Here is a 26,169-nt window from a genome sequence, read left to right as displayed (position 1 = left end):
GGACGTCAAGTTCCCTGAGTCCAAAGCTGACTCCGGAGTTTCTCACATTTGTCTTCAAAGTTAAAAAAGCTTTTTATTTTTATTTTTTTTTGTTTCTAACTTTTAAGTTCAGGGGTACATGTGCAGGTCTGTTACACAGGTCAATATGTGCCATGGTGGTTTGCATCCCATCACCTGGGTATTAAGCCCAGCATCGATTAGCTATTTTTCTTGATGCTCTCCCTCCTCCCACCCCCAACCCTATGACAGGCCCCAGTGTGTGCTGTTCCCCACCATTGTGTCTATGTGTTCTCATTATTCAGCTCCCACTTACAAGTGAGAACAGGCAGTGTTTGGTTTTCTGTTCCTGTGTTAGTTTGCCGAGGATAATGGCTTCCAGCTCCATCCATGTCCTTGCAAAGAACATGATCTCATTCCTTTTTATGGCTGCATAGTATTCCATGGTGTATGTGTACCACATTTTCTTTATCCAGTATATTCTTTGTTTATAATAAGTACAATTAAAAACAGGACAGCACAGTATTCTTTATAATGCAAATTATATCCAAAACTTAAATTGAGAGTCAATGCTTGTACAGTAACTTAACTTTTGTTAGTCTCACTGGATTACCTTGTTTTGGCCATATACTGAACATATGAGCAGATTATAAACGAGGAGGGTGAATGAACTATTTTATACTTATGTTCCAAAAAGACATTTTCTGTTTTTAAAGGAAGGAGGGAGGGAGGCTGTGCAGTGTTTGAAAGAAGATGGGTTTGGAAGGTGGAAGACCCAAGTGGAGTCTTGCCTTTGTCACTACCTAACTTTATGACCTTGAACAGGTGACATAATTTTTGTGGATCTCAATTTCCTCACCTTTAAATTAGAACAAGAGCATCGCTGAAGGTCATTCAAGCTCTACAAGCTTTCAGTACCTACAATTTGAGGTCATATTTTAAAGAACAAGAATAACAAGTACCTTGTTCTTAAGCATCCCATCTCAGATTTATTCAACAAAAGAGACAATAATAATCCAAGCCACATATAAAGCTTTTCATTAATTGAAGATTTCAAATCACTGTTGCAGGGAGTTAACTGTTATATTAAAATATTTTATATGAAAGGTAAAAACAATATAATCTATCAGCCTTCTAATGTGACATTGCTTCCAGATGTCCTAAATCTTGGTATGGTCAGTTTCAGCTATAGTTACAGAGAGCCAAATGTTTCCATAAACTCTTGGGTTATATGGAATAGAAGGAGCAGTATCTTCTTTTTATTGCTTGAAACAAACACAGATTACAGACACTGAAATAGATCTCTATGTATGAAAATGCTGAGGCTGGATAATATTAACCAAAACCCAAGGAAACTTCTTATTATTAAATTTCATAGAGAAATAGATCTCTATGTATGAAAATGCTGAGGCTGGATAATATTAACCAAAACCCAAGGAAACTTCTTCTTATTAAATTTTAAATTTCATGTACATGTGTACTCATTGGCTTAAGATAATTCCCACCCTAGGAGCAGGATGGGGAATTTTTATAGTAAATGCTTAAACTTTAGTCAAAACCTCAAGCTAATATCAGACAAAGGTGAATGTTAAGTCAGTAAATACACTGTTTTGTGCTTAAGAGGAAAGCTAAATATGGAGAGGGATGTGTAGTATTTGTGTCCCTGTGGAGAAAGAGTGTTGCAGGATTAGGAGGAGTTCAGTATGTGGTTAAATTGATTCAAGTTGACCCAGGAGGCTAGATGAATGCCAAGGTTGCCAGAGGGTTCAGATTAAAGTCAGATATCTTTAGACAGCACTTTTATTTGAAATTTGTTATGGTGCTTAAGTCTGAATTTCTGTTATCCATTTCACAGATCTTGACCGACCTAGTGAGGAAGTTTTCTCTAGAGATCTTTCAGATTTTCCATCTCTAGAAAATGGCACGGGAACAAATGATGAAGATGAATTAAGCCTTGGTTTGCCCACTGAGCTCAAGAGAAAGAAGGAACGGTTGGACAGTGGTCACAGACCAAGCAAAGAGACACAATCAGCAGCTGGTCTCACCCTTCCTCTGAACAGTGACCAAACCTTTCACCTGATGAGCAACCTGGCTGGGGATGTTATCACAGCTGCAGTGACTGCAGCTATCAAAGACCAGTTAGAGGGTGTGCAGCAAGCACTTTCTCAGGCTGCCCCCATCCCAGAAGAGGACACAGACACTGAAGAAGGTGATGACTTTGAACTACTTGACCAGTCAGAGCTGGATCAAATTGAGAGTGAATTGGGACTTACACAAGACCAGGAAGCAGAAGCACAGCAAAATAAGAAGTCTTCAGGTTTCCTTTCAAATCTGCTTGGAGGCCATTAATCTAGGAATCAGCTTGCAACAGAGCACAAAAAACACCAAAAAAATTTCGAACAAGAAAAAAAAAAAAAAAAAGGAAAAGAAAAAAAATTGAACTGTAAGCTTTAATGATTAGATTTGTTTTATTTTCCCTCCTGCAGTGAATTAATTGGATATATATCAGCTGACACTGATAGATTGATATTTCTGATCTTTATTTTTGTGTAATAAGCATGGAAATGAACTTTATACACACCACTGTGTTGTCAGAGATAAATATTAGGGGTTGTTTTTAAAGCAAAAAGGAAAAAACAAAAACCAAACTATTAAAATCCTCCTATAAGTATTCTTTTTCTTTACAGTTTTTCAAGCATGCAAAACAGTTTACTGTAACTCATTGAAAAATATTAACAATTAATTGTGAATACATGCTGTTATTAGCTTCCTTATTCCTAATACCTGGAAAATTTTTTTTTTCAACTGATAGATTTTGATGTAAAAAAGACCGAAATTATCAAGGTATCTTAGTTGAAGGATTTGGGGAATACTATCAAAATTAATTTCTTAGGAAAAAATTTAAAAGTATATTTAAGTACTCTGGATAGACTGAAACATTTCCATGTTATTTCTGCAGTTGTAGACTTAGGCTTATTTGTAAAGCAGCATGCTCCATTGACTGCCATCTCTAGTCTTGCAGTGGGTGGTATTAACCCATAGAAAGCAAGCAGTTGTGTATCACATAGACAATGGTTATGATGTAAACAGATTCAGTTGTTTTGTTGTTCATTCGTCATGTTTGTGATAGGGATGTTGGGAGCACAGCTCTATACTGCCTGCTCAGACTTAAGTTAGACCCTTATCTTTTATATTATGTCATGAAAAAAGTCTCCTAAAATTGTGAAACTAGTTCTTGATATGAGTGATGTGATCATCAGCAATAAAGATATAATAACTCTGTTTTCTTAGTCTGTATAGAGGAGAGGAACTTGCTTGGCTTTAAAATATATTTATTTGCCATTTAAGTATAAATATGAAATGTTTCTTATTGGGAAGATAGAATATATATATTTTCCTTTAAACTTTTTAAGATCACTTTTAAATAACCAAATTTGATTTATGATTTTTAACAAAGGACTAAAGAGCTGAAACCAAGCTAGTTTTGTTTTTGTGATATAAACTTTAAGTGTCGAGGGACCATGCCAGCAACTACCAAAAATCTCTTAAATCTTCAGGTATAGCTGGCATTTTGGCAGATGCATAGAGACATCTGAGACCCTCAGAAAGGAAGGATAATCCAAGAATATAGGAAATCTGTGTTCTCTTCCTTTCATTTTATCCCTTATATTTCTAAAGACTAATTATAAGTAATCTGACATTTTAATGTAGCTACTCTTATTTATTTTTTCTTTCTGAGGTATTAAAATATCTGGACTGAGTTTTGCCAAATGTTAAAGGGAGAAGAGTTACTGAAGACTTTGAACACTTGCTTTTTGTGATTGCTTATGTCATTAGTGCCTCATGACTGTGTTTGATGTCCTTTATTGATACAAAGTGAGCCTGTGCCTTCATTATCTTGCCCATTTTAATACAAATGGAAACCTGGTGTTTGAAAATCTCTGAACTGTGTGGGTTTTGGAGGACTATACCTGAATTTTATTCGATAACAGTTTCTGGACAGGAAGAAAAATACAGTTACGTATTTATAAAATAGTCGTTACCAGTATTCTTTCTTTATGTGTTTCTTTCTTTAAAACAATATTCTTGGTTATAAAGTAGAAAAGTTAAAGGTCATTTCCATTTCTTCACTGGGGAGAAAAAAAGTTAAATAATCCAAGTAATTAAAGAATATAAGTCACTAGATGACCTTACAGGAAGATGAACTCAAGGGCTGATAATCTGTGATGGTATGAACAATAAATCTAGAATAAAATGTTAATAACTACAAATTAAAAGGGTGTGAGGACGGGAGGAAGTTGGTAGGGTAGAAAAATGTGCTATCACCACTATCGAGGAGACATGCCAGCTCTCTAGGGACAGCAGCATTATAACTGTATGAATTTTAATATTTGTGTATGACTGTATGACTACAAATTTACACAATACAATAATGGTACTTTCTCACAACTATTAATTCAAACAAACACAAGGATGTTGAAAGTTCTTGTTTGTGTATATGTGTGTTTTGGTGGTGGGGGGTCACTGTTTCTGGTTTTAAAAGATGAAGTAGCAGATACATTTCATCTGTGATTGATCCAGTGTAGTAGAGGACTGCATGTCCTTTACTATGAGAAGATAAATAGCAATATTTCCCCAACATCTGAAAGAACTGATAATGAGTGGTTTGTACAATCTAAGTGGACTGAAGTATTTAAAATGTGAACCATGGATATATATTTTTAAAACTGAAAGCTGTAGAAAAGTTTTGTGTACTTCCTATACAAAGTTCTGAGCAAAATCACACAATGGCAGTAGCATACGTTGAGCATGTATTTTAATCTGAAGCAGTAAAGCAGTGCTCAAGAAGTTGAAGGTCGCTTTGGAAGATCAATCCAGGCTTGAATATTCTCATTCTGAAATACCTTTGTTTTTTTCTTACCCTACATAGCTTCAGAAGGGATTTTTTTTTAACTGCCTGCTTCCCAGTTTAATAAAATATTAGGAAAACTTTTATAAGGTTTTGTAATTGGCAAATATAGTCAACATATTTAGGCATCTCACTCTTATATTTGAAATAAATGCAACTTTCTTCCATTTAAAAAAGTGGCAAATGCCAGCATGCCACTAATTTTAGTCAAGAAGCAAATCCACATTTAAGAAAAATGTGATTTTAACATTTATATTATCTGTTTATAATCTAGATGGGTATACTTCTTTACCCTGCTCCAGCTGTGTTCATTGCAAGATAGGAAATTCTTCGGAAAACCTTTACTGAACTACTGTTATCTTAGATCATTTGTGTCATGATGAAATTAGAAAGCCTCAAAGCTCTATTTTTGTGTATTATTCCTCCATTTCCACTGTAGCATTTGTACTAAGAAAGATGTTGAAAATATGAGTTCTGGTTCTCATGTTAATATTATGGCCCTAAGACACATTGTCAGAGTCATACAACGTCCCCAAGCCCCATCCTGTTTCCCCAAACATTAAATAGGGAAGTTAATTCTTACCTGATCACACACGGATGTTTAGAGAATGAATGAAAAAAAGTATCTGAAGCACGTTAGGGGAGGGTGTGTGTGTGTGGAAAGGCTGCAGAAAACCAAGATACTGATTTTTTTCCTGCCTGTGTTTCAACTGAGCCATTCTTTTAAACATTAAAACAAAGGCAATCAACAAGGAACAGCTTACAAGAACCATAAGGTTCTTTTAATGGGTCTAGCACTGTATCAGCCTCATAGTGCAAGAAATCCTTGTGGAATTAATGGATGGAAGTGTTGCAAAACTGTCTACTATTTCAGTTGATTCTGTGGACCAAGCGTAAGGTTCTATAATAGTAATTTATGTGGTTATAACATCTACTAGCTATGGGACTCTGAGAAGGTCACCTAATAACTCCATACCTATTTACCTCATCTACAAAATAAAAACGTAGTACTATTTACTTCACAGAATTACAAGGATTAAGTGTCTTAAGGCTAGGGTTGGCAGACTATGGCCCATGGGCCAAATCTGGCCTGCTACCTGTTTTTTAGGGGTTGCAAGCTAAGAACGATTTTTTACATCTTGAAGTAGTTGAAAAAAATCAGAAGACTATTTTGTGACATGAGAATAAATGAAAATCAATTTTCAGCATCTGTGAATAATGTTTAATTAGAACACAGCTATGCTCATTTGTTTATGTATTGTCTATGGCTGCTTTTATGCTATAACAATGAAGCCGATTAGTTGTGACAGAGAACCCAGGCCTACAAAGCATATTTATTTACTCTCTGGCCCTTTACGGGAAAAGTATGTGAAGTCTTGATCTAAGACATAGAAAACAGGATCCTGTTTAATCCTCATGACTCTACAGTTAAGTGGTATTAACATTTTTCCAAAGAACAGGGTAAATAAATTGTCCAGGGTCACATAGCTAGTCGGGGAAAAAGCCAGCCTGACCCCAAAGCCTATTCTCTTTCTAATGTATCATACTAGTATATTGGTTTTGTTTTTTGATACCTTAACAGCGATCATGATTTTAAGTAGTTTAACAGAATTTCACTAAGTATTAAATACTGATTTTATTTTAGGTTTTTTTTCTTTTTTTAAAGACTGCAGAAACCAGTTGATCTATAGTTTTAAATGCTGTGTAAACAGGCTTTGCTGTAAATTTCAATTCCTTATTAAATTAAGACTTTGCATATGTAGACAGCCAAAACAATTGGGGATTGAAAATCTCTCACAGGACTTAACGTTTTCATGAACACAGCATTCACAGAAACTGTAAACCATGTGATAAGTGTACGTTAGTTTTTATATTTCAATATTTGTTACCCCCACCAAAGGTTACCCTCAACCAACCCAATCCCCTTCGTAGCCTTCCTTTTAAAAACCAAGGTGCCACTGCAATATAGGAATGTGAACAGCAGTAAACTTGTCACAAGAGAATATTGTGATCGGCATACAAATTGACTTGAAGGCAACTTTATTAGCTTTTATTTTAAATTATGTAATTATCAAGGATGAATATTCCAAAGTCTTCCAAGACTGAAACAAGAACCATGTTACTGTGTGTACTGTCACTGTTACAGCGTGCACCATAACTCTAGTAATTTGAGAATTATGTCAACTATTTTAAGGGCTACGCCGTGATATACAGAAGGAATTCTAATTTTCAATACTTTCAAATTAATTTTCTTTGTCATAGGTGGTTGTATTACTCCATTCTCACATTGCTATAAAGAAATACCTGAGACTGGGTAATTTGTATGAGATTTAATTGGTTCAGCGTTCTGCAGGCTGTACAGGAAGCATGGTGGCCTCTGCTTCTGGAGAGACCTCAGGGAGCTTTTACTCAAGGCAGAAGGCAAAGTGGGAGCAGGCAGTTCACATGCCAAAATCAGAAGCAAGAGAGAGCAAGTGGGGAGGTGATACACACTTTTAAACAACCACACCTTGAGAGAACTCACTGTCACGGGAACAGCACCAAGGGGATGGTGCTGAACCATTCAAGAGAAATTCACACCCATGATCCAGTCACTCCCACCAGGCCCTGCTTCCAACATTGGGATTACATTTTGACATGAGATATGAGTGGGGACAACATCCAAACTATATCAGTGATCTTAGTTTAAATTCCTCAGAGTGATCAATTTGGTAATTTTTTTTGATAGCAGTACTGTCAGCAGAGGTTAGATACACTAAGAGTGCTGAGGATGTGCTGCAGAGATTTTACTCAACAGTCCCTTGCATTTACCAAGGATGTACTGGCTGTAGACCTACTCTTTTTTCTCCAATTAGTTCCAGATACTGCTGCTGGATCTACTCAAGGCCCACTTCTATTCCTGATGCCATATAAGCTGAAACATTTTGTGACTCTCCACCAAATGAAGCATGAACAGTAAACACAAGAATCCAAGTCTTTTGCCAATGATATCGTGGTTCTCTCTAGTCTCATTTTCCCTTGTTTGTATCCTAAGCTTCATCCAACCTAGACACACTCTTCATAAATACGTCCTTGATCTTCCTCCCTCCACAGTATTTCTTCTACCTGTTCCACCTCCCTTTCCACTTGCAGAGTCCTCAATCTTCTCCTTTAGGACCCATCTGAAATATCTACTCCTTAATGAAAACTTTTCTGATGTCTCTAATGGCATGAGATTTCTCTATCCTAAATACTCACTAGCCCTTTCTTTATATTTCATTGTACTAGATCCAGCTAGTTAACTGTAAATATTTTTTAGCATGCCTAAGAAGACACAAAAAAAAAACTTATTGAGGGTAGGAATGCCTTAATTTAGAACCAGTAGAATATTACAAAATATATGTAGCATGTGGGAGAGACTATGGAGATATGAAAGCGACGAAAGGAAAGATAAGAAAGGAATTTAAACTTTATCTTATGGGCATCAGACAACTATTCTTGAACAGAAAAAGTGACATACGAAAAAAATGCTACAGGAAAATTACTGACTACCTGTATTTACTGTAGAGGGGGGCTACAGGGAAAGAGTAAGGTTATCTTGGAGACTGCAGAAGAACAGTACATTGGAAAATTAGTATGGCGGAGGAAACAATACCCCTTTAAAGAAGAAAAGTAAAGAAACTGGAGAGTTCAATGATGCTGAAATAGGAGGATCATGCAAATAGATTAGAGGAGGCAGGGAGGAAATAATGACCTGAAGAACAGATGCTGGAAGAGCCATATAAGAATGATAATGGGCAAAAGTAAAACCAGAAGCTCTTTACTTTTATAGCCATCTTCTGCTTTACTTTTTAGGGAAACTTGAAAATATACTCTGCTTTGCTTATTCCAGTTAACAACTAATACTAGCTACATTTCTCAAAGTGAGTATCCAGATGGTTCAGCTATTTTAAAAGATACTGATAATCTCAAAATAAGTTTTCAGAAATAAAAATCACCATCTTAACTTTTGCACTGCAAAAGATTCATTTAACAAATACTGAACAGTTGATCTGCTGGCACTGTTCTAGCATTAGGGTATACAACAAAGGAGTGCTTGCTGTCATGGAGCTTATAGATAGATCTAGATGCAGATGACTAACATGCAGTGTGACTAGACATCCTGGTTTTCCCAGGATTGAGGGGTTTCCTGGGATGCAGGACTTACAGTGCTAAGTCTGGGAAATCAGTGACAAACAACAAATGCTAGTGGTAGCTGATCTCCCAGTGATCCCCTAAAACCACCCTGCCCCCACTTCCCACTTCCTGGTATTCATGCCCTTATGTAAACCCTTCTCACATTAAATAGGGCTGACCTGCATAAGTAACAACACATTGTGGAAACGATTGTGTGACTTCCAAGGCTAGGTCTATGAATTTCATGTGGCTTTCCGCTGCACTCAAGCCCTATGGAGAGGCCTACTTGTCAAGGAACCAAAACCTCTTGCTATCAGCTATGTAAATGAACCATCTTTAAGGGAGACTCTCCAGCCACAGTCAAATACAGTCAGATTTTCAGACGATTTTAGCCCTGGACAGCATGTTCACTGCAACCTCTTAGGAGATCTTAGTCAGAACCACCCAGCTGAGTCACTCAAATACCTGACATACAGAAACTGAAATAAAGCTTGATGCTAAATTTGGGGGTAATTTAATACAGAGTAGTAGATAATTAATACAGTGCTAGAGAAAACTTATGCCTGGTAAGGACTTAGGAAGGTAGGCACTATTTTTGGTAAGTGGATTTGGATAAGCCTCTGTTACAAAGGCATTTGGGCAGAGATCCAAAAAGTAAGGAAGCAAGCCAGCAAAAGGATGTTCCAAGCAGAAGAGTAATGGATTTCTGACTTAGTACCAACTAAAGGGCTTGTTAGAAGAACATCAAATGTGTCATTGCCACTCAAGTAGAGTGAGCAGGGTAGAGAAGGGGGTGTGGCAGGACATCAGAGGGAGGGGTAGAGCCTGGTAGAATAAAAAGTAAGGTGTTTGAATTTGATTGAGTCTAGGGAAGCCACTGGAAGGTTTTTTTAAAGCGCCATCTTCTTTTGGTTTTCTCTTGGCAGCTTGGATTCTGAGCATGCAACATTCGACTCTGTAACAAGGCTGACTCTGGTTCAACCAGGCTGTGTGGATGAAATCTATGACCTCTCCAAGCATTTGAAGTTCATGTTTTCTTTTTCTTTTGAGACGGAATCTTGCTTGTTGCCCAGGCTGGAGTGCAGTGGCGCGATCTCGGCTCACCACAATCTCCGCCTCCCGGGTTCAAGCGATTCTCCTGCCTCAACCTTCCAAGTAGCTGGGATTACAGGTCTGCGCCACTGCGCCGGGACTAATTTTTGTATTTTTTAGCAGAGACTGGGTTTCGCCATGTTGGCCAGGCTGGTCTTGAACCCCTGACCTCAGATGATCCGCCCGCCTCGGCCTCCCAAAGTGCTGGGATTACAGGCGTGAGCCACCGCGCCTGGCCTGAAGTTCTTTTCTACAGAACTTTGCTGTCCGATATACATGAGGCTACACAGCCAACTGGGCACCTGGCACGGGTCTAGTCCAAATTGAGATGGGCTGTTAACTCTAAAACACACACTGGATTTCCAAGACTTAGAACCAACGACAGAGCGTAAAAGATCTCAATAATTCTTTTAGACTGATTATATGCTGAAATGACAGGATGGGCTAAATTAAACACATAATTAAAAGCAGTTTCACCGATTTCTCTTTACTCTTTAAAAATGTGGCTACTATTAGAATTACCTACGTGGCCTGGACTGTGTGTCTACAGGGAGCTCCTCTCGCGCACTCTATGCACTCAAATTCCGCCGGTGTCCTCCGCCGGAAGGGCCGCCTCAGAAAGGCCGAGCCTCCGGCCTGGCCTCTCTGGTTTCCCGGGGAAGCGGTCCAACCACCGGCGAGGGCTCCGAGGGGTAAGGGCAGCCCTTGCCTTCGCGACATCCATTCACCCGGCTCCGCAGGTGCAGCGCGCGGTCTTCAGAGAAACCCCGACCCTCGCGTCGCTGACCCGACCATTCATTAATCGGGGGCTTCCCAGGGCCCAGGAGCAGCCTCGGGCGCCCCACTCCCCCATTCTCGCGTAGCCGTCTCCTTTACCGCGTCACACCGAGCGGCACAACCACCAGGGAAGGTAACTGGGAGGGCGCGACCTCCCTCAATCAACAGCCACCTCGGGCTGACTGAGCGGACCCAGGTCCCGTTCAGCCACTGCGTTCCCTCGGCTTCCTGGGCCTCACAGCGGCGGAGGCGTGGCCACAGCCTGAGAGGCGGGTTTCCTGTCCAGTTGTGAATAACTTCCGACGTGTGCCGGAAGTTTCCTCAGTGACAATCAGGAAGTCGGCGTGTCGAGTGGCTCCTCCTGGCCGCTGAGGCGGTTTAAGGTCTGAGGGTCTTGTGGGGCCAGGGCGCTGATCACCAGGTGTTTGGCTTGGTCGGCTCTTATTTCTCGCCTGGCAATGGCGACGTACACCTGCATAACTTGCCGGGTGGCGTTCCGCGACGCGGACATGCAGCGGGCCCACTATAAGACGGACTGGCACCGCTACAACCTGCGGCGGAAGGTGGCCAGCATGGCCCCAGTGACCGCCGAGGGCTTTCAGGAACGAGTGCGGGCGCAGAGGGCCGTCGCGGAGGAGGAGAGCAAGGGCTCGGCCACCTACTGCACCGTTTGCAGTAAGAAGTTTGCCTCTTTCAACGCCTACGAGAACCACCTCAAGTCCCGGCGGCACGTTGAGCTGGAGAAGAAGGCCGTGCAGGCCGTGAATCGGAAAGTGGAGATGATGAATGAAAAGAACTTGGAGAAAGGACTGGGCGTGGACAGTGTGGACAAGGATGCCATGAACGCGGCCATCCAGCAGGCCATCAAGGCCCAGCCGTCCATGTCTCCCAAGAAGGCGCCCCCAGCGCCTGCAAAGGAGGCCAGGAGTGTCGTGGCCGTGGGTACTGGTGGCCGTGGGACCCACGACCGAGACCCGAGTGAGAAACCACCCCGGCTCCAGTGGTTTGAACAGCAGGCAAAGAAGTTGGCAAAGCAGCAGGAGGAGGACAGCGAGGAGGAGGAAGACGACCTGGATGGAGACGGTGATGGCCCTGTCTGGGCGGGGAGGGTAAAGAGGAACTTGGCCCCCCCTTAAGTTTCCAGATTTATACTCGAGATGGGTGTGTGTGTGTGTTTGAGACCTTTTAAGTAAAAACGATGAGGGAAGGTGGTTTAGACGGTTTCTGAAGTGCCTTATCTGGCCAGCAGGTTTGGCTGTTTAGTTCACTCAATTCATTATCCAAGGCCTAAAACCTGGTCTGGAAAAAGAAGTGCTTAATGCGTATTTGGAGAATGAATTGATGCCTTCTCTGTTTTGGATGAGGAGGCTTTTAACATATGCACAGGAGGACATGCTATCGTCATACCAACTGCCGTGTAATTTGCGATTCTAGTGGGTTTCCAGTTATGATGGTTTTGCACTTAATTTAGTTGAGGAAAACAGAATGAGGGGATCAAAGTCAACTCAGCCAGAAATGTGGAGCTGGAGCCAGCAGCCCCACCTCTTTGACTTTATGAGCTATTTATTCCTTCCTTCCCTCATCCCACCTCCTATTAACAGTGCTGGTGTAGGTGTTCATGTCTTAGTCTGTTCGCTCTGCTATAACGAAGTACTAGATACTAGAGTCTGGGTAATTATGAACAACATAAATGTATTTTCCCATAGTTCTGGAAATTGGGAAGTCCAAAATCAAGGTGCTGGCAGGTCAGTGTCTGGTGAGGGCCTGTTCCATAGATGAAGTTTTCTCATGGTATCATCATTTGGTGGAAGAAGCAGAAGGCAAAAAAGAGGCTAGCCAGTTCCCTCCCACTAATCCATTCATTTGGGATTAGTGCTTGCCTAACCTAATCACCCACTAAAGGCCCCACCTCTTAATGCCATTTCATAGATTATTAAGTTTCAATATTTGAATTTTGGGAGGGAAACATGCATTCAAACCATAGCCGTTCATAGAGCACCCTACCAGCACATACACACACCCCATAGTACTTTTGTGAAATAGTAGATAGAGGCATTGTTTTAGCAGTTTATAAAAACATTCAGCCAGATAGGAGACTCCCTAACTATATATTCAGCACTGGGCTAGGTGCTGTAAGGCATAGGAAATAAACAAACAAAAGACTCCTGTTACCTGGAAAAGAAAGACTAAGGAATTTCACGGCCATTCAGATGAGTCTGTGGTAAACAAATAGCTAAAATTGAGATCTTGAAAGAGGAGTTGTCCTTGGGAGTTGGGGTGTGGCTGTTTCTCCAAATATAGGACTGTATCACCTCATGTGAATTTTTGTGATATCTTTGCTTGCTACTACTTTTCTTAAACTTTATATTTCAAAATTCTGGCTTGCAGATTGGGAAGATATTGATTCTGATGAAGAATTGGAATGTGAGGATACTGAAGCAATGGACGATGGGGTGGAGCAGGATGCAGAGGAGGAAGAGGCTGGGGAAGGCCCACCCCTTGGTGCCATCCCTATCACGGACTGCTTATTTTGTTCCCATCATTCCAGCTCCCTCATGAAGAATGTGGCTCATATGACCAAAGTCCACAGTTTCTTTATTCCTGATATAGAATATCTTTCAGATATTAAGGGACTGATTAAATACTTGGGTAAGTACAATAGTTTTCCTTTTAATGAGGAAATAATCACATTATTGGGGGACCGGTCTCAAGGGAACATTAGTTTTGCATTTTTCATCAATCTTTGATATAATTGCTTGCTTATTTTGTGAATGATTTTTGAGTTTTGGTGACAAATAGATTTAATCTGGTTGCAAAAAGCTTTTTTCATGTTTTTTCCTTAAATTATTTTTCTAGGAGAGAAAGTTGGTGTTGGCAAGATTTGCTTGTGGTGCAACGAGAAAGGGAAGTCCTTCTACTCCACAGAAGCTGTACAGGCACATATGAATGACAAAAGCCACTGTAAGCTCTTTACAGATGGCGATGCTGCTTTGGAATTTGCAGACTTCTATGATTTTAGGTAAGCATAGTTTGTAATATGAAGTAAAGTGAGGTCATATTTGCTATTAGGTGTGCCAGTGCTGGATATGTTTGGCACTGTACAACATATCCTTAATAACACTTATAACACCTCTGTATTAGGTAGTTCTTTCCTTGTAGTTGAGAAACTCAGTTTAACAAAGTTTAACACATCTAGTAAAGAGAAGACCTTAGACCCAGACTGAAGTTTGACTTGTTTTTGTTTTTGTTCTGGTTAAATCATCAAGAGTTCAGTTTTGCCAGTTACCCCTTGAACAGAGGTACAGAAATTAGGTTTCACATATTGGGTTCTTGGAGAGTCCTTGCATCACCAGCTATCTCCTGAAGGAGTTGAGACAGTTGCTTAACCAGGCCCAAACCAGGCATCTGATGGTGAGATTACCCCATTGGTGGTTCACCCCTAACTAGAATCTTTATTTATTTATTTTTTTTCTGAGAAAGATTTTTGCTGTCACCCAGGCTGGAGGACAGTGGCACAATCACAGCCTATTGCAGCCTTAGCTTCCCTCAGCTCAGATGATCCTCCCACCACAGCCTCCGCAGCAGCTAGTGTGCACCAGTATGCCCTGCTAATTTTTGTATTTTTTGTAGAGATGGGGTTTCGCCATGTTACCCAGGCTGGTCTTGAACTCCTGGGCCCAAGTGATCTACCCGCCTCAGTCTCCCAAAGTGCTGGGATTACAGGTGTGAGATACCATGCCCGGCCCTAACTAGAATCTTGAGTATTTTGTATGTCATTTAGCAAATGTATGTTAAGTACTTGTGAACAACTAGTTGTCAAAATTCCTGTGAGGTAGCACAGGAGATAAGCAGATGTGTATAATTACCATGCCAGGCATGCATAGACCAAGTGATACCATGTTCAGAAAAGTCTCAGTCTTTTAAGTCTTCCTTTTGCATTTTCTCCCTGATTTCTCATTTTGCCGCTAGAGACTTGCAGTTGGTAGACATGACTGGGTGGAGGTAGAGGGGAGGATTAGAGGCTGTGGCAGTAGAGAAGACAATGAATGTCTGCTGGTGGTGGGAAGCATCCTCTTTCAGTATTTATCCCTCTCAAGTTTCCTTTTAGACAGCAGTGTTTATGACCTTTTGACTGATGTTGTAATCAGAGTGGTCAAAGCAAATACCATGGATAGTCAAGCGGCTGCCATCAGCAGTAGGCTTGGAATGCCCAGCACTCGGTCTCTCGTCCTGTGGTTATATTCAGAATCCTACCCAGTCTCATAGATTTCAATATCTTCTGTAGGCCTGTGACCCCCACATTTATATCTCTAGTATAGCCTTCCCCTCAGCTGTAAACTGAAGATATCCAGCTGCCGCCTTGATATTTCTACTTGTGTCCAAAAGGGATCATTAACTTAACCTGTCCAAAATCAACTGCTATGCATCCGAATCTGCTCTCTGTAAGTAAATGGCATCTCTGTTCTAGTTACTTAAGCCAAATGCCATGCAGTCTTCCTTTATTCTTCTATTTTCTTTCAGGCTTACATTAGAATCAATCACCAAATTCTGCTTTATCTACTTTTGCACTATCTATCTTCAGAGGATGACTGCTTTTCACTACTTCTACTGCTACTACTCAGGTCCAGGGCACCATCATCTTTCGCCTGACTTCCTGCAGTAGCCTCCTGCTGCCTGGTCTCCATACTTACATCCTTACTACCCACTACGTTCTATTCTCAAAACTGTAACTAGGGGGATCCTTTTAAAACATTAAGTGAGGTCAAACTCTGCTCAGATTCTTTCAAAGACTACCTATCTTACTCAAAGTAAAAGCCAAAGTATAATGGCCTGCAAGGCCCTGCACATGATGTGGAGCATCTGTGGTTCTGTGGTTTTGTATTAGTTGCTCTATGGATTCCTAACTATTCCTCTAAACGCATCAAGTGTGTTTCTCAGGACCTTTGCATTTGCTGCTGTATTTGTTTATAGTATTCGCTTAGATATTCACTTGACTTGTCCCTCACTTCTTGCAGGCATTGACATAAATTTCACCTTCTCCGTGTGGCCTTTTTTGACCACCTTCCATAAAATAACACCTACCCAATCCTTTTTATCTGTTTTATTTTTCCTTATATCCCCTACTGCCATTGTGTGTATTGTATATTTATTGTCTCCTCCTTCTAGAGTCTAAGCTTCAAGCCCTAGCCTTTTGTTGTTGTTACTATTGTTCTTTACTGGGTGTTGCTTAAATCGTTAGTTTGAATTAAAATACGTAACTGATGGAAATGGTTCTCCCTTAGTCCAAATGATGTATTTTTCATTCCATTTACAGTTTTATTCTGTTGGTGCCTAGAAATGAGAAATTATATGAGCTTTTCTTCCTAAAAATGAATATTAAATGATTTGTTTTTCTTAAAAAAAGTAAAAGTTAGCCAAGTGTGGTAGCATGAGCCTGTAGTACCAGCTGCTTAGGAGGCTGAGGTAAGAGGATCACCAGAGGCCAGGAGTTTCAGGCCAGCCTAGGTGACATAGTGAGACCCTGTCTCTAGGGGAAAAAAGGAAAAAAAAAAGTTGATAATGCTTAATAAAGAAAACTTGGAAAATAGAAAGCCTTTACATACAAAGCTAGTGTTTATGGAGTGCTTATCTGCCAGACACTGTTCTAATAAGCATTCTATGTGGATTCCCTCAGCTAAAAAATGACACAATTACCTATAATTTCACTCCCCTTCACAAGGTAACTTGTTTACTTATTTTGGACCTGAAACTTTTTATTGAAGAAGAATAAACTTACAGAAAAGTGCATATATGTATACAGCTGGCCCTCTGTAGTCATAGATTCTCCATCTGTGTATCCAAACTAAAGTATTCGAAAAAAATTTTGTCCATACTGAACATGCACAGACTTATTTTTCTTGTCATTATTCCCTAAACAGTACTGTGTAACAACTATTTACATAGCATTTACGGTGTATTAGGTATTATAAGTAATATAGAGATGATTTAAAGTATGCAGTGATTTAGGTTATATGCAAATGTTATACCATTTTATATCAGGGACTCGAACATCTGCAAATTTTAGTATCCTAGGGAGGTCCTGGAACCAGTCCCCCATGGATACCAAGGGATGACCGTACTTGAGATATCATGATTTGGTTTAGTGAAATTTTAAATATAACTAGCACCTAGATCAAGAAACAGCATGTTAATAATACCCTGACATTTCCTTTGTGTGTCCTTCCAGAAACTACCCCTCCTTTCTCCAAGAGTAACTACTATTCTGACTTATAGCTGCATAGATTGGTTTTGCCTGTTTTTATACTTTATATAAATGGAATCACAAAGAATGTACTCTTGGGTCTGGCTTCTTTTGCTCAACTTTATATTTGGGAGACCCATTCATACTATTTTATATAGCTGTAGAGAGTTCTTAGTGTTACAGAATGTTCTGTTCAGTGCTCCACAACATCTAGTCTACTGTTGATACACATTTGAGTAGTTTCTAATTTGGGGCTATTACAAACAATGCTGCCACATCATTCTAATGTGTCTTTGGCAAATGTTTATAGGTTATCTGTTGTGTGTATATGTAGGAGTTGGGCCAGAGGATATACATATGTTCCATTTTAGAAAATACTGTCAAATTGTTTTCCAAAGTGGTTTTCTATACTCCCACTTGTAGTGAGGGGGAGCTTTTCATTTTAGCAACTTTGGTGGGTGTGTAGTGGCTTTAATTTGCATCTCCCTGATGATGATTACTGCAATCAAGAGCCTTTTTATGTGTTCATTGGCCATTTGGATATCTTTTTGTGAGGTATCTGATCAAGTATTTTGTCTGTTTTCTTATTAGGTTGTCTGGTTTACTGTTAATAATTTAATGTACACTTTTCCAGTTATTTTTTCATGTGTATCTATGAATAGCCTTTGTCAACATTTTTAGGAATATAGAGATTCTTGTGGATCTGCACTGTCCAATATAGTAATTACTGGGTATACCCATGTAGCTATTTAAATAAATTGGAAGTTTAATTAAAAATTTAAACTTTCAGTTCTTCAGTCAGACTACCTGCATTTCAAAGTTCTATGCTGGAAAGCTCATGTGACTGCAGTTACTGTATCAGACACAAAGACATATTGATAGAACATTTTCTGTCATCACAGGGTTCTGTTGGACAGCACTGTTCTATAACTTGTTTTTATAATGGTTAAATTGAGTATAGCTGCATGTCCAGCTGTACGTTCCTCCTTTTCTTCTCTGTTAGGCAGCCTTTCTAGGGAAAAACAAACAGAATTCTGTTATAGGTCATTTGCTCACTTCTACTACAGACAAAATGCTAATGAGTTGTTTTCTCCCAAAACCTTTTAGCTGGTAGTTCCTACAGCTGCTTCCTCCCCTCTCCCTTTTAGGTAGCTTAGGAAGTTTGCCACATTTGCAAATGAGTTTATGTCTTTTAGTTCAATTTGAGATATTAGTCTATTTATTAGTGCAATTTCTCTGTTATAGGAGTAGCTATCCAGATCACAAGGAAGGGGAGGACCCCAATGAGGCTGAGGAGTTGCCCTCAGAAAAGAACTTGGAATATGATGATGAAACCATGGAATTGATTCTGCCTTCTGGTAAGTACATTTGTCAAAAATAAATAGCTTAATGCCAGTGGGATTGAGGGAGAAGCATATCTCCATCAATTACCTTCCATACTGAGGGAAATAGACCATAAGCTTAAAGTATATGTTTAGGTTCTCATGTACAGTGTAAACCCTGAAGGTTGCTGCTCAGCTCTAAGTTGCCTGTTCTGTTTAAATTTGATCAGTGTTTTTGTTCATTTCTCGGTTATGATTCAGAATGTTTGATCAGGCATTTCTTTTTTTTTTTTAGATGTAGACCTTTTCTGTTCTGTTATTTATTTATTTATTTATTTTTGGTCCTGTCTAGGTTTCTCTTGTTAATTGTAACCTTACTGTTATTCTTTGAACTGATTCCTGTTTCCTTTTGTTGCTCAGACTTCCAAATGGTAGTTTGGTGTGGGTGTATCTGACTCATGGTGGAAATTTATTCACCATGAGGTATGAAAAGTTGAAGAATAACCATGAATGTGAGAAGCATACATGGTTGTTTATTGTGTAGGAAGAAAGAATCGTGATTAACTGTTAAGAACAGGAGAAGCTACAGAAGACACGTTTGAGAAATGAAAGGGGATGGAAAGGTATAGATGATAATAAGATCTTAATATCTGGTATTTACTGAGCAGTTAGCACATTCAGGCAGGTGTATTTGTCTTTATGGGCCAACATGAGTTAGATGCCAGCATTTTCATTTTACATATGAAGCTTAGAGAGGCTGAGTAACTTACCAGGATCACATACCTAATCAGTAAAGCCTTTTTCCAATATCTGTATACTGCCTCGGGAGATTTGCAGTAATGGTGCAGTCAGGAATAACGCACCCTGCTGGTGGAGAGGTCTGCAATGAAGCAGCCTTGTCTTATGGCTTTCCACATAGAATGTCACTGCTTAGGTACAGATAGCTATCTTTAGCTCAGAATGATAACCTTGTAAGGCCAAGAGCAGCTTTAGAGTGTGGCAATAGGAGGAAAGGTCAGGCAGAACCTATTTTGAAGATGACAGTTCTTTCTACAGTGATAAGAAGGTTATAATGCAATATATTATTATGGCCTATCTAATACACAGTAGTAAAACCTAAATCCCCAAGAACCTTTTCTAGTCTTTCTCTGGTGACAGTACCCATATAGAACATCAGAAATATGTTTAATAACTTATTTTCCAGAACTAGATGTTTAACTTGTTGTCTCCTTAGCTACTGCTTCTTAAACGGTAGAATCAGATAACCATAGACCTTAAGTAAATTGAATAAGACAATCCTAGTACAGCTGTGTCTGCCGTGTAGTAGGATCACTATAGTGTTTGCTTCATTTTGCATCTACTTTAGCACAATATATTACAAAACTTAGCATAACATGAGCATATCTATTTAAGAAATCTAGGATGTTTCAGAGAAGTTTTCATCTAGAGTTTAAATTTTTGAAACTTATAAAAAATAAAGAATCCTCAGCTTTGTCCTGGGTGATTGAATTTTTTAAGGTATCTAAAAAGATACCCATTTTGACTGCCAAAGCCAAGCCCATTTTTGGCTTTGGCTAGCCTTAGAAAGATCTTAGACAGATATTCCTCTCCCACATCCAGCTGGCTTAGTAACTCCTAAATGTCTTTTGAGTATTTTTTTTTTGTATTCATTTATCTGTGTCACCATTATACCCTCCTGTCTGGTCATCTCTAATCTGGTTTCCACATGACCACCAAAACATTCTTTCTAAAACACCAGTAGATTTTCTTTACCCTCTGTAGTTCCTCCACTGGGAGCCATTGCCTTTAGGGTAACTTTGAGTTTCTCTCGCTTCTGGTCCCTCAGGTGTGTAGTGCTATTTCTCTACCCCACCCACGTACAGTTTTCTTCCTCTGGGCGTTTGCACGTGTGGTGCCTCTTTTATTCCTACTTTTCTTTAGATTCAACCCTCTGGGAAGGCTTCCTGAACTCATCTCCTGCCCATTTACTGGGTAACAAGAGTCTCTCCCCTGCTGCTGGGACACTAAATCTAGTTACTCAGATTGGACTTCAGTAAAATCAAGCAGGCTATCTCAAAGCTAATGACAAAGAGTATCCACTAGAGGGCACTGTGAGCATTTATTTTGAAGATTGTGGTCTGGCAAGGTTTTTTTGGGTTTCCTTCGTTGCTCTTTAGCTCTTTTGGAGTAAGTTGGTATGAAAGGCCCATTCAATTGGATGTCAGAAATTGTAAGGCCGTTTGTTAAGAAGGAGTGGACATTAGCCTGGTGTGATGGTGTGTGCCTATAGTCTCAGCTAAGGCAGGAGGATCACTTGAGCCCAGGAAATCAAGAGTCACAAGGCTGCAGTGAGTCGTGATCACGCCACTGCACTCCAGCCTGGGTGATAGAACAATACACTATCTCCTAAAAACAAAAAAAGAAAAAAAGGAGTGGACGGTCTATAAGTGGCTACTGCTGTGTCAAAAGCTAGATGGACAGGTCGCGTGCTTCACCATGACTTAGACATAACCAATCCCTTATTTATTGGGCAGTCACCCTGTGTTCTAGAAAATACTTTTCCTTGATGAGGGCCTTCAAGTGTAGCTGTCCTTAGCCCATCATACGTGGTGCTAATATCAGGTGGTCACTGTCATTGGCACAGGGGAGGGGGAGCTCTGAATGCTGTTTTCAGTTCCTTCTTACCAGCTGTTGGAAACCTTGGCATTGAGTAAGAAGCCATTTCAAGGACGCTTTAAAAGGCCAACCTGCTGTAGGATGTATTTCCACATGTTGCTTAAGAATGTAAATATATTGAATTCTTATGTACTAATGACCAACATTATCACCTTGCAAACCTGGAGTGTCCAGACCTAACGCTATAAATAGAACATCACAGTAAACAATGCTGGAATTTCCTGTAGACCCTCCATTTAAGCTTGTGTTTTATCCATCAACTACATCTCACTTATTCCTTGTGGTCTAAGAGGTTTGTTAACTCTTATGCTGTCAAAACAGTCAGGTTCAGGGAAAATGTTTTCATCCACACTAGTATCCAAAGACCATGTCTTTGAATCGAAAGCTTCTTTTTGTCATTTCTTGAGTATGATAACAAAACAAGCAACTGAAAGTAACTGCTTTTCCATATCTGTGTAGCAAGCAAATTATTTTCCAGTTATTTTGGCAGGTATAGGGACTTAAAATAACCAAAATAATTTTCTTATGCAAATTAAAAGTCTGGATCCTAAAAGCAAAGACAGACTTCCACAATATTTATAGTATCTGGTTCATGGTCTTTTTACACAAAAGATTCTGAAAGAAATGGCTTTATGTAGGTAAATATAAATCTTTCCTGGAAACTGTACACAGGGTTCTACCTAGCCAAATATCCTTTATTCATTTTCAGTGGAAATGGCTTTTTCGTGCCTTATGTATATGCTAGTGTTAAGTATCTGCATGGTTATGTCTGTCTGCGAAGATATTTGATTGCTTTTGTCCTAATTAATATTGTTGTGAAAGGATAGCGTGTATTTAGTAAAGCTTTTAGGTAATGCTGATGACACTGGCTTTGCAGTGCTGATGACCACCTTTGGAGAGCCACTGCTCTGAGGGAGCCTGGAATTAGTCATCTCTAAACCCAGCCCCCTTCAGGTCATCTCCCTTGAACTTATGACACAGGGGTTGGGACATTTTCCCTAGAAAGGGCCAGAGGTGATCGTTTAGGCTTTGTGTGCAATTCTGTCTCTGCAGCAGCTTCTCACCTCTGCTGTTGTAGCAAGCACCAAAACATCGAGAGATAATACCTACACAGTTGAGCATGGCTGTGTGGCAGTAAAACAAACCAAAACAGGCGGTTGGCCAGATTTGGTTCTCTGGCTGTAGTTTGCCACTCCTAGATTAATATATCAGATGTGCCTCACCCTTAAATAAGAACCTTGAATTGTTCCTCCAGTAGATATCTTTACTTACCTCAGGTTTTTATTATTCCAGCTACAGAATTTCCAATTGGTGGCCAATACCTTTGTCCCATAGTTTTTTTTTTTTTTTGGAGACGGAGTCTTGCTCTGTTGCCCAGGCTGGAGTGCAGTGGTATGATCTCGGCTCACCGCAAGCTCCGCCTCCCGGGTTCACACCATTCTCCTGCCTCAGCCTCCCGAGTAGCTGGGACTACAGGCGCCCACTACCATGCCCGGCTAATTTTTTTGTACTTTTAGTAGAGATGGGGTTTCACCATGTTAGCCAGGATGGTCTCGATCTCCTGACCTCGTGATCCTCCCGCCTAGGCCTCCCAAAGTGCTGAGATTACAGGCGTGAGCCACCGCGCCTGGCCCCGTCCCATAGTTTTTTTATTTGAAATATTCAGAGTCTGTTTTCTTTTTTCTCACTCTGTTACAAGTTAGTGGGCCTATGAGATAATGAGATATACAATCATGTGTTGTCATGACATCAGCATACTTGGAAAATTAAGTTTAGAAATTCATTTCTGAAAGCATGATTGACTCACATAGTTTTACCAGATCCTACTAAATAAGCAAAAGCTATAGACAGAATTCAGCTTAATCACCTTTTAAAATTCAAATTCACCAGGTGATTTCCATCATTTAGGAAGCAATAGGTCAGGGTTACTCAGCCTTGGCACTATTGACATTTTGGACTCAGTAATTCTTTGTTATGGGGGCTGTCCTGTGCATGTAAAGATGTTTAATAGCATCTCTGGCCTCTACCCACTAGGTGCCAGTAGTAGCCCTCTAGCTGTAACAACCAAAAATGTGTTCAGTCAGTGCCAAATGTCCCTTGCTGGATAAAATCCCCATTGGAGAATCACTGCAACAGAGAGTTTAAGCAAAGGAAAGGTGGATTGATTTCTATTTTAGAGCCTGACAGTGGCTTGTAGTCTCAAACATCAGAACTGCTCTCTGTGCTTAATCTTCTTCCCATATATATATATGTATAATTTTTATTTATTTATATATATAAAACGCTAAAAATCTCTTATCTCCTAGGCACCTATTATCTGTATTAGTAGGGGTTTCTATGTGAATTTTTGGGGAGGCATATTGTATGCAAGTAAGTACACAATGCTAAGTTTTTCACTTAACAGTGACTTGCCATTTTCTTTTTAAAAAATCTATTGTTTGGTTTTCTTTTTGTTGCATGCTTTCTTTCTTTCACTTTTTCATTTTTATTTTACATGCTGCTTCATCTTTCTTTAGTAGATAGAACAACTGTTTCTTCTGGTACATTGATTTTCCATCTAGATATACTAAAAGATCTGATTTGGAAAGCCCTTGCTTTATAGCTCTGCCTTGAAAAAACTATCCAACTCAGTGTTTCTGTATTGCTCTTTTGAAAAACAGGTGCCAGAGTGGGTCATCGCTCCTTGATGAGATACTACAAACAGCGATTTGGCTTGTCAAGAGCTGTGGCAGTTGCCAAAAATCGGAAGGCCGTGGGCCGAGTACTTCAGCAGTACAGAGCCCTGGGATGGACTGGCAGCACAGGTACATTGATCTTTACAACTACAGACCAGTCTAAGAACTTGTATTTCTAGAAGGGGTCTGGGGAAAGTTGTTTCCATTTATGTTGTCCTTGTGGATCCTCTCTAGGGGAAACTTAACGTCTTGGCTCCAGGGACTTCCATTACCACTTGATATGTTTAAGGCAATAAGCCCAAAGTGCTATGACTTAGAAATTTCATATTCCTGGCACAGTGATTTTATATACCATTAACTTTTTCAGAAGATAATAGTTACAAAAAGAATTATTTAGTAATCACCAAAGGTTGAAATTATCCCGGAGGTTACGCAGAGGAATTAGATAGTATCCTAGTGGTTAATAGCTTGAGCTGTGGAGTCAGACATGACTTATGTGATGTACTTAGAGGTTCTTATATGATGAGCATGAGTAATTTAATTAATATAAGCTTCTGTTTCCTCATTTATAAAACAGAGATGATAGTAATAAGACCTACCTCTTAAGAGTTGAGTGGGTTGAACGTCATGCATGTGTGATATAGTGCATGCCCATAGTCAAGGTTAGCTATCAGTCCCCTTTTTTGTAATTTTCCCATAGAAAATTTAGCAAAAGTTAGAAGAGTAAAGCATGCCACTGCAATTGTTGAGCTTTGAAATCTCATCAGTATGGTACTCTTTACATCTATTCTGATGTGTCTGGGGATGAAGCTGGTTATATCCTTAGATCTTCAGGGAAAGCATCTATCCAACTGAGGACTGTGGAGAAGATAAGAGGAGGGCTGCCTTCTGGTGGCCTGGGAAGCTCTAGGCAACTAAAATCCATTTGAAATGGCACTGTGTTTATATGTGGTTTCCTTCACTGTGGCTACTTGGGAGCTGTGTGGCCACTTGAATCTGGCAGAGACTTGACTTCATCTTACTCTTATCAGGAAGTATTGTCTGACTCGGTATATAGCTTCTGCCTTTCTGATTAATGGGGCTTCACCTTTTGGGCTTATAGACTCTTCCAGATGATGAAAACTAAAGATGCTAATCCCAGATAAATGTATATATACAAAAGTTCTGGTATGCAATTCTGGGGTCCACAGAGACCCTTGAGGCCCATGGCTTAGAGACCCCAAGTTAGCAACTCTGTTTTAAATACAAGAACCTAGTTACCCCAAACTAACATTTTGAATTCTCTGCCAAGGTTGGATTTTCTCTGATCACAAATAACAGACCTTTGCCTAATTTCTTAACCACCTTCCAATCATAGGAGCGGCTCTTATGCGAGAGCGAGACATGCAGTATGTCCAAAGGATGAAATCAAAATGGATGCTGAAGACAGGAATGAAGAACAATGCCACCAAGCAGATGCACTTTCGAGTCCAAGTGAGATTCTGAGAGTCTGCTGGGATGGAGCGATCATCTCCTGCTCAAGTTTCCTCGTTGCCCTGAGGACCAGTGAAAGCCAGATCGTGGGAGAGACCCTTTTGCTGCTACTTCATTCGTTCTGACCTAATAATAAAAGTTAGAATCATATGAGTTTTCAGATGTCGTTTTTGAATAGCGTTGAAAGGTTATATTTTCACAAGGTAAGTCCTGTGTCTGCTGGACCCTGGGACTTGCACTGCTGCCTGACAGTTGCTTCATCGCCTTAGCTTTAAATGATTTATTGTTGTCAGAGTAATGTGAGGAATCAGGAATGACTTGTGTGCCCCAAACTTAGTTTAACTTTCAGAGTAACTCACCATGTCATGGCACTGGGACCTATGTAACGGGGCTTGAAGGCTTATGTAGGGGCAAAGTTGAATGTCACTCATGGAATGTATCGTGGCACAGGATGTAGTGAATATCTCTGGGCACTTGCATTAAATCCAGGCTAAGTTAAAAAGCACATCAGTAGCTTGCCCGTAAAGGTTTTCTGTTTCTAAACATGAATGCACAGAGTGACTACTGTGTACTCTGATGCAGTTTCCAGTGGTGCAGTTAGTCTAGGAGGAAAGTAAGGGTAAAATGTTTAGGTATCATTTTAGAAAGGCTACCTCAGGGTCAAATCTCGGGAGAAATTCTCAGGTTAGGTGGCTTAGAGGAAGGCACTGATAGACTGAAAATGAAGCTAAACATGAAGTTCAAATCCATTGAGTTATCTTTGTGACCTTGGAAAAGTGACTTGGCTTTTTAAATCTGTAAAATGGAGGTGTTTATTATCTCACAGGCTGTTGGGGTTAAATAAATCTGCTA

The 26,169-nt window shown here is 40.0% G+C and overlaps 2 protein-coding genes across 6 annotated transcripts in view; both read left to right on the top strand.

Moving 5' to 3' along the window:
• Positions 1-10,623, top strand: part of RETREG1 (reticulophagy regulator 1) — a 150,707-nt gene extending 140,084 nt beyond the window's left edge. For 2 of the 5 annotated variants that reach the window (XM_024247510.2, XM_054555427.1), the window contains one exon: positions 1,853-3,935. In XM_024247510.2, coding sequence (XP_024103278.2) covers positions 1,853-2,346 — 494 coding nt within the window. In that variant the 3' untranslated portion in view covers positions 2,347-3,935. Of the gene's footprint in view, positions 1-1,852; positions 3,936-8,740; positions 8,809-9,987 lie in introns of those variants that run through there. The other 3 variants (XR_008525155.1, XR_008525153.1, XR_008525152.1) reach the window with 3 other exon arrangements.
• A 551-nt stretch (positions 10,624-11,174) lies between these two features.
• ZNF622 (zinc finger protein 622) lies at positions 11,175-25,467 on the top strand. Its single transcript, XM_024247645.2, has 6 exons — positions 11,175-12,013; positions 13,319-13,579; positions 13,787-13,949; positions 18,417-18,529; positions 23,830-23,973; positions 25,202-25,467. The coding sequence occupies exons 1-6, from the start codon at positions 11,389-11,391 to the stop codon at positions 25,327-25,329; spliced, it is 1,434 nt and encodes a 477-aa protein (XP_024103413.2). The 5' UTR covers positions 11,175-11,388; the 3' UTR covers positions 25,330-25,467.
• The last annotated feature ends 702 nt before the right edge of the window (positions 25,468-26,169 follow it).

The sequence above is a fragment of the Pongo abelii genome, chromosome 4, assembly GCF_028885655.2.
Source record: "Pongo abelii isolate AG06213 chromosome 4, NHGRI_mPonAbe1-v2.0_pri, whole genome shotgun sequence".
NCBI classification, from domain to species: Eukaryota; Metazoa; Chordata; class Mammalia; order Primates; family Hominidae; genus Pongo; species Pongo abelii.
Note: the sequence above shows the minus strand (reverse complement) of the source record. Positions and strands in the feature narration are given on the sequence as shown.

What these genes read in the sequence shown, in the direction of transcription:
- ZNF622 (XM_024247645.2), top strand. Translation starts at nt 11,389, where the DNA reads ATGGCGACGTACACCTGCATAACTTGCCGGGTGGCGTTCCGCGACGCG. An exon ending in AGACGACCTGGATGGAGACG is followed by an intron (nt 12,014 to 13,318) that starts GTGATGGCCCTG and finishes TCTGGCTTGCAG; the next exon opens with ATTGGGAAGATATTGATTCT. An exon ending in GCAGACTTCTATGATTTTAG is followed by an intron (nt 13,950 to 18,416) that starts GTAAGCATAGTT and finishes TCTCTGTTATAG; the next exon opens with GAGTAGCTATCCAGATCACA.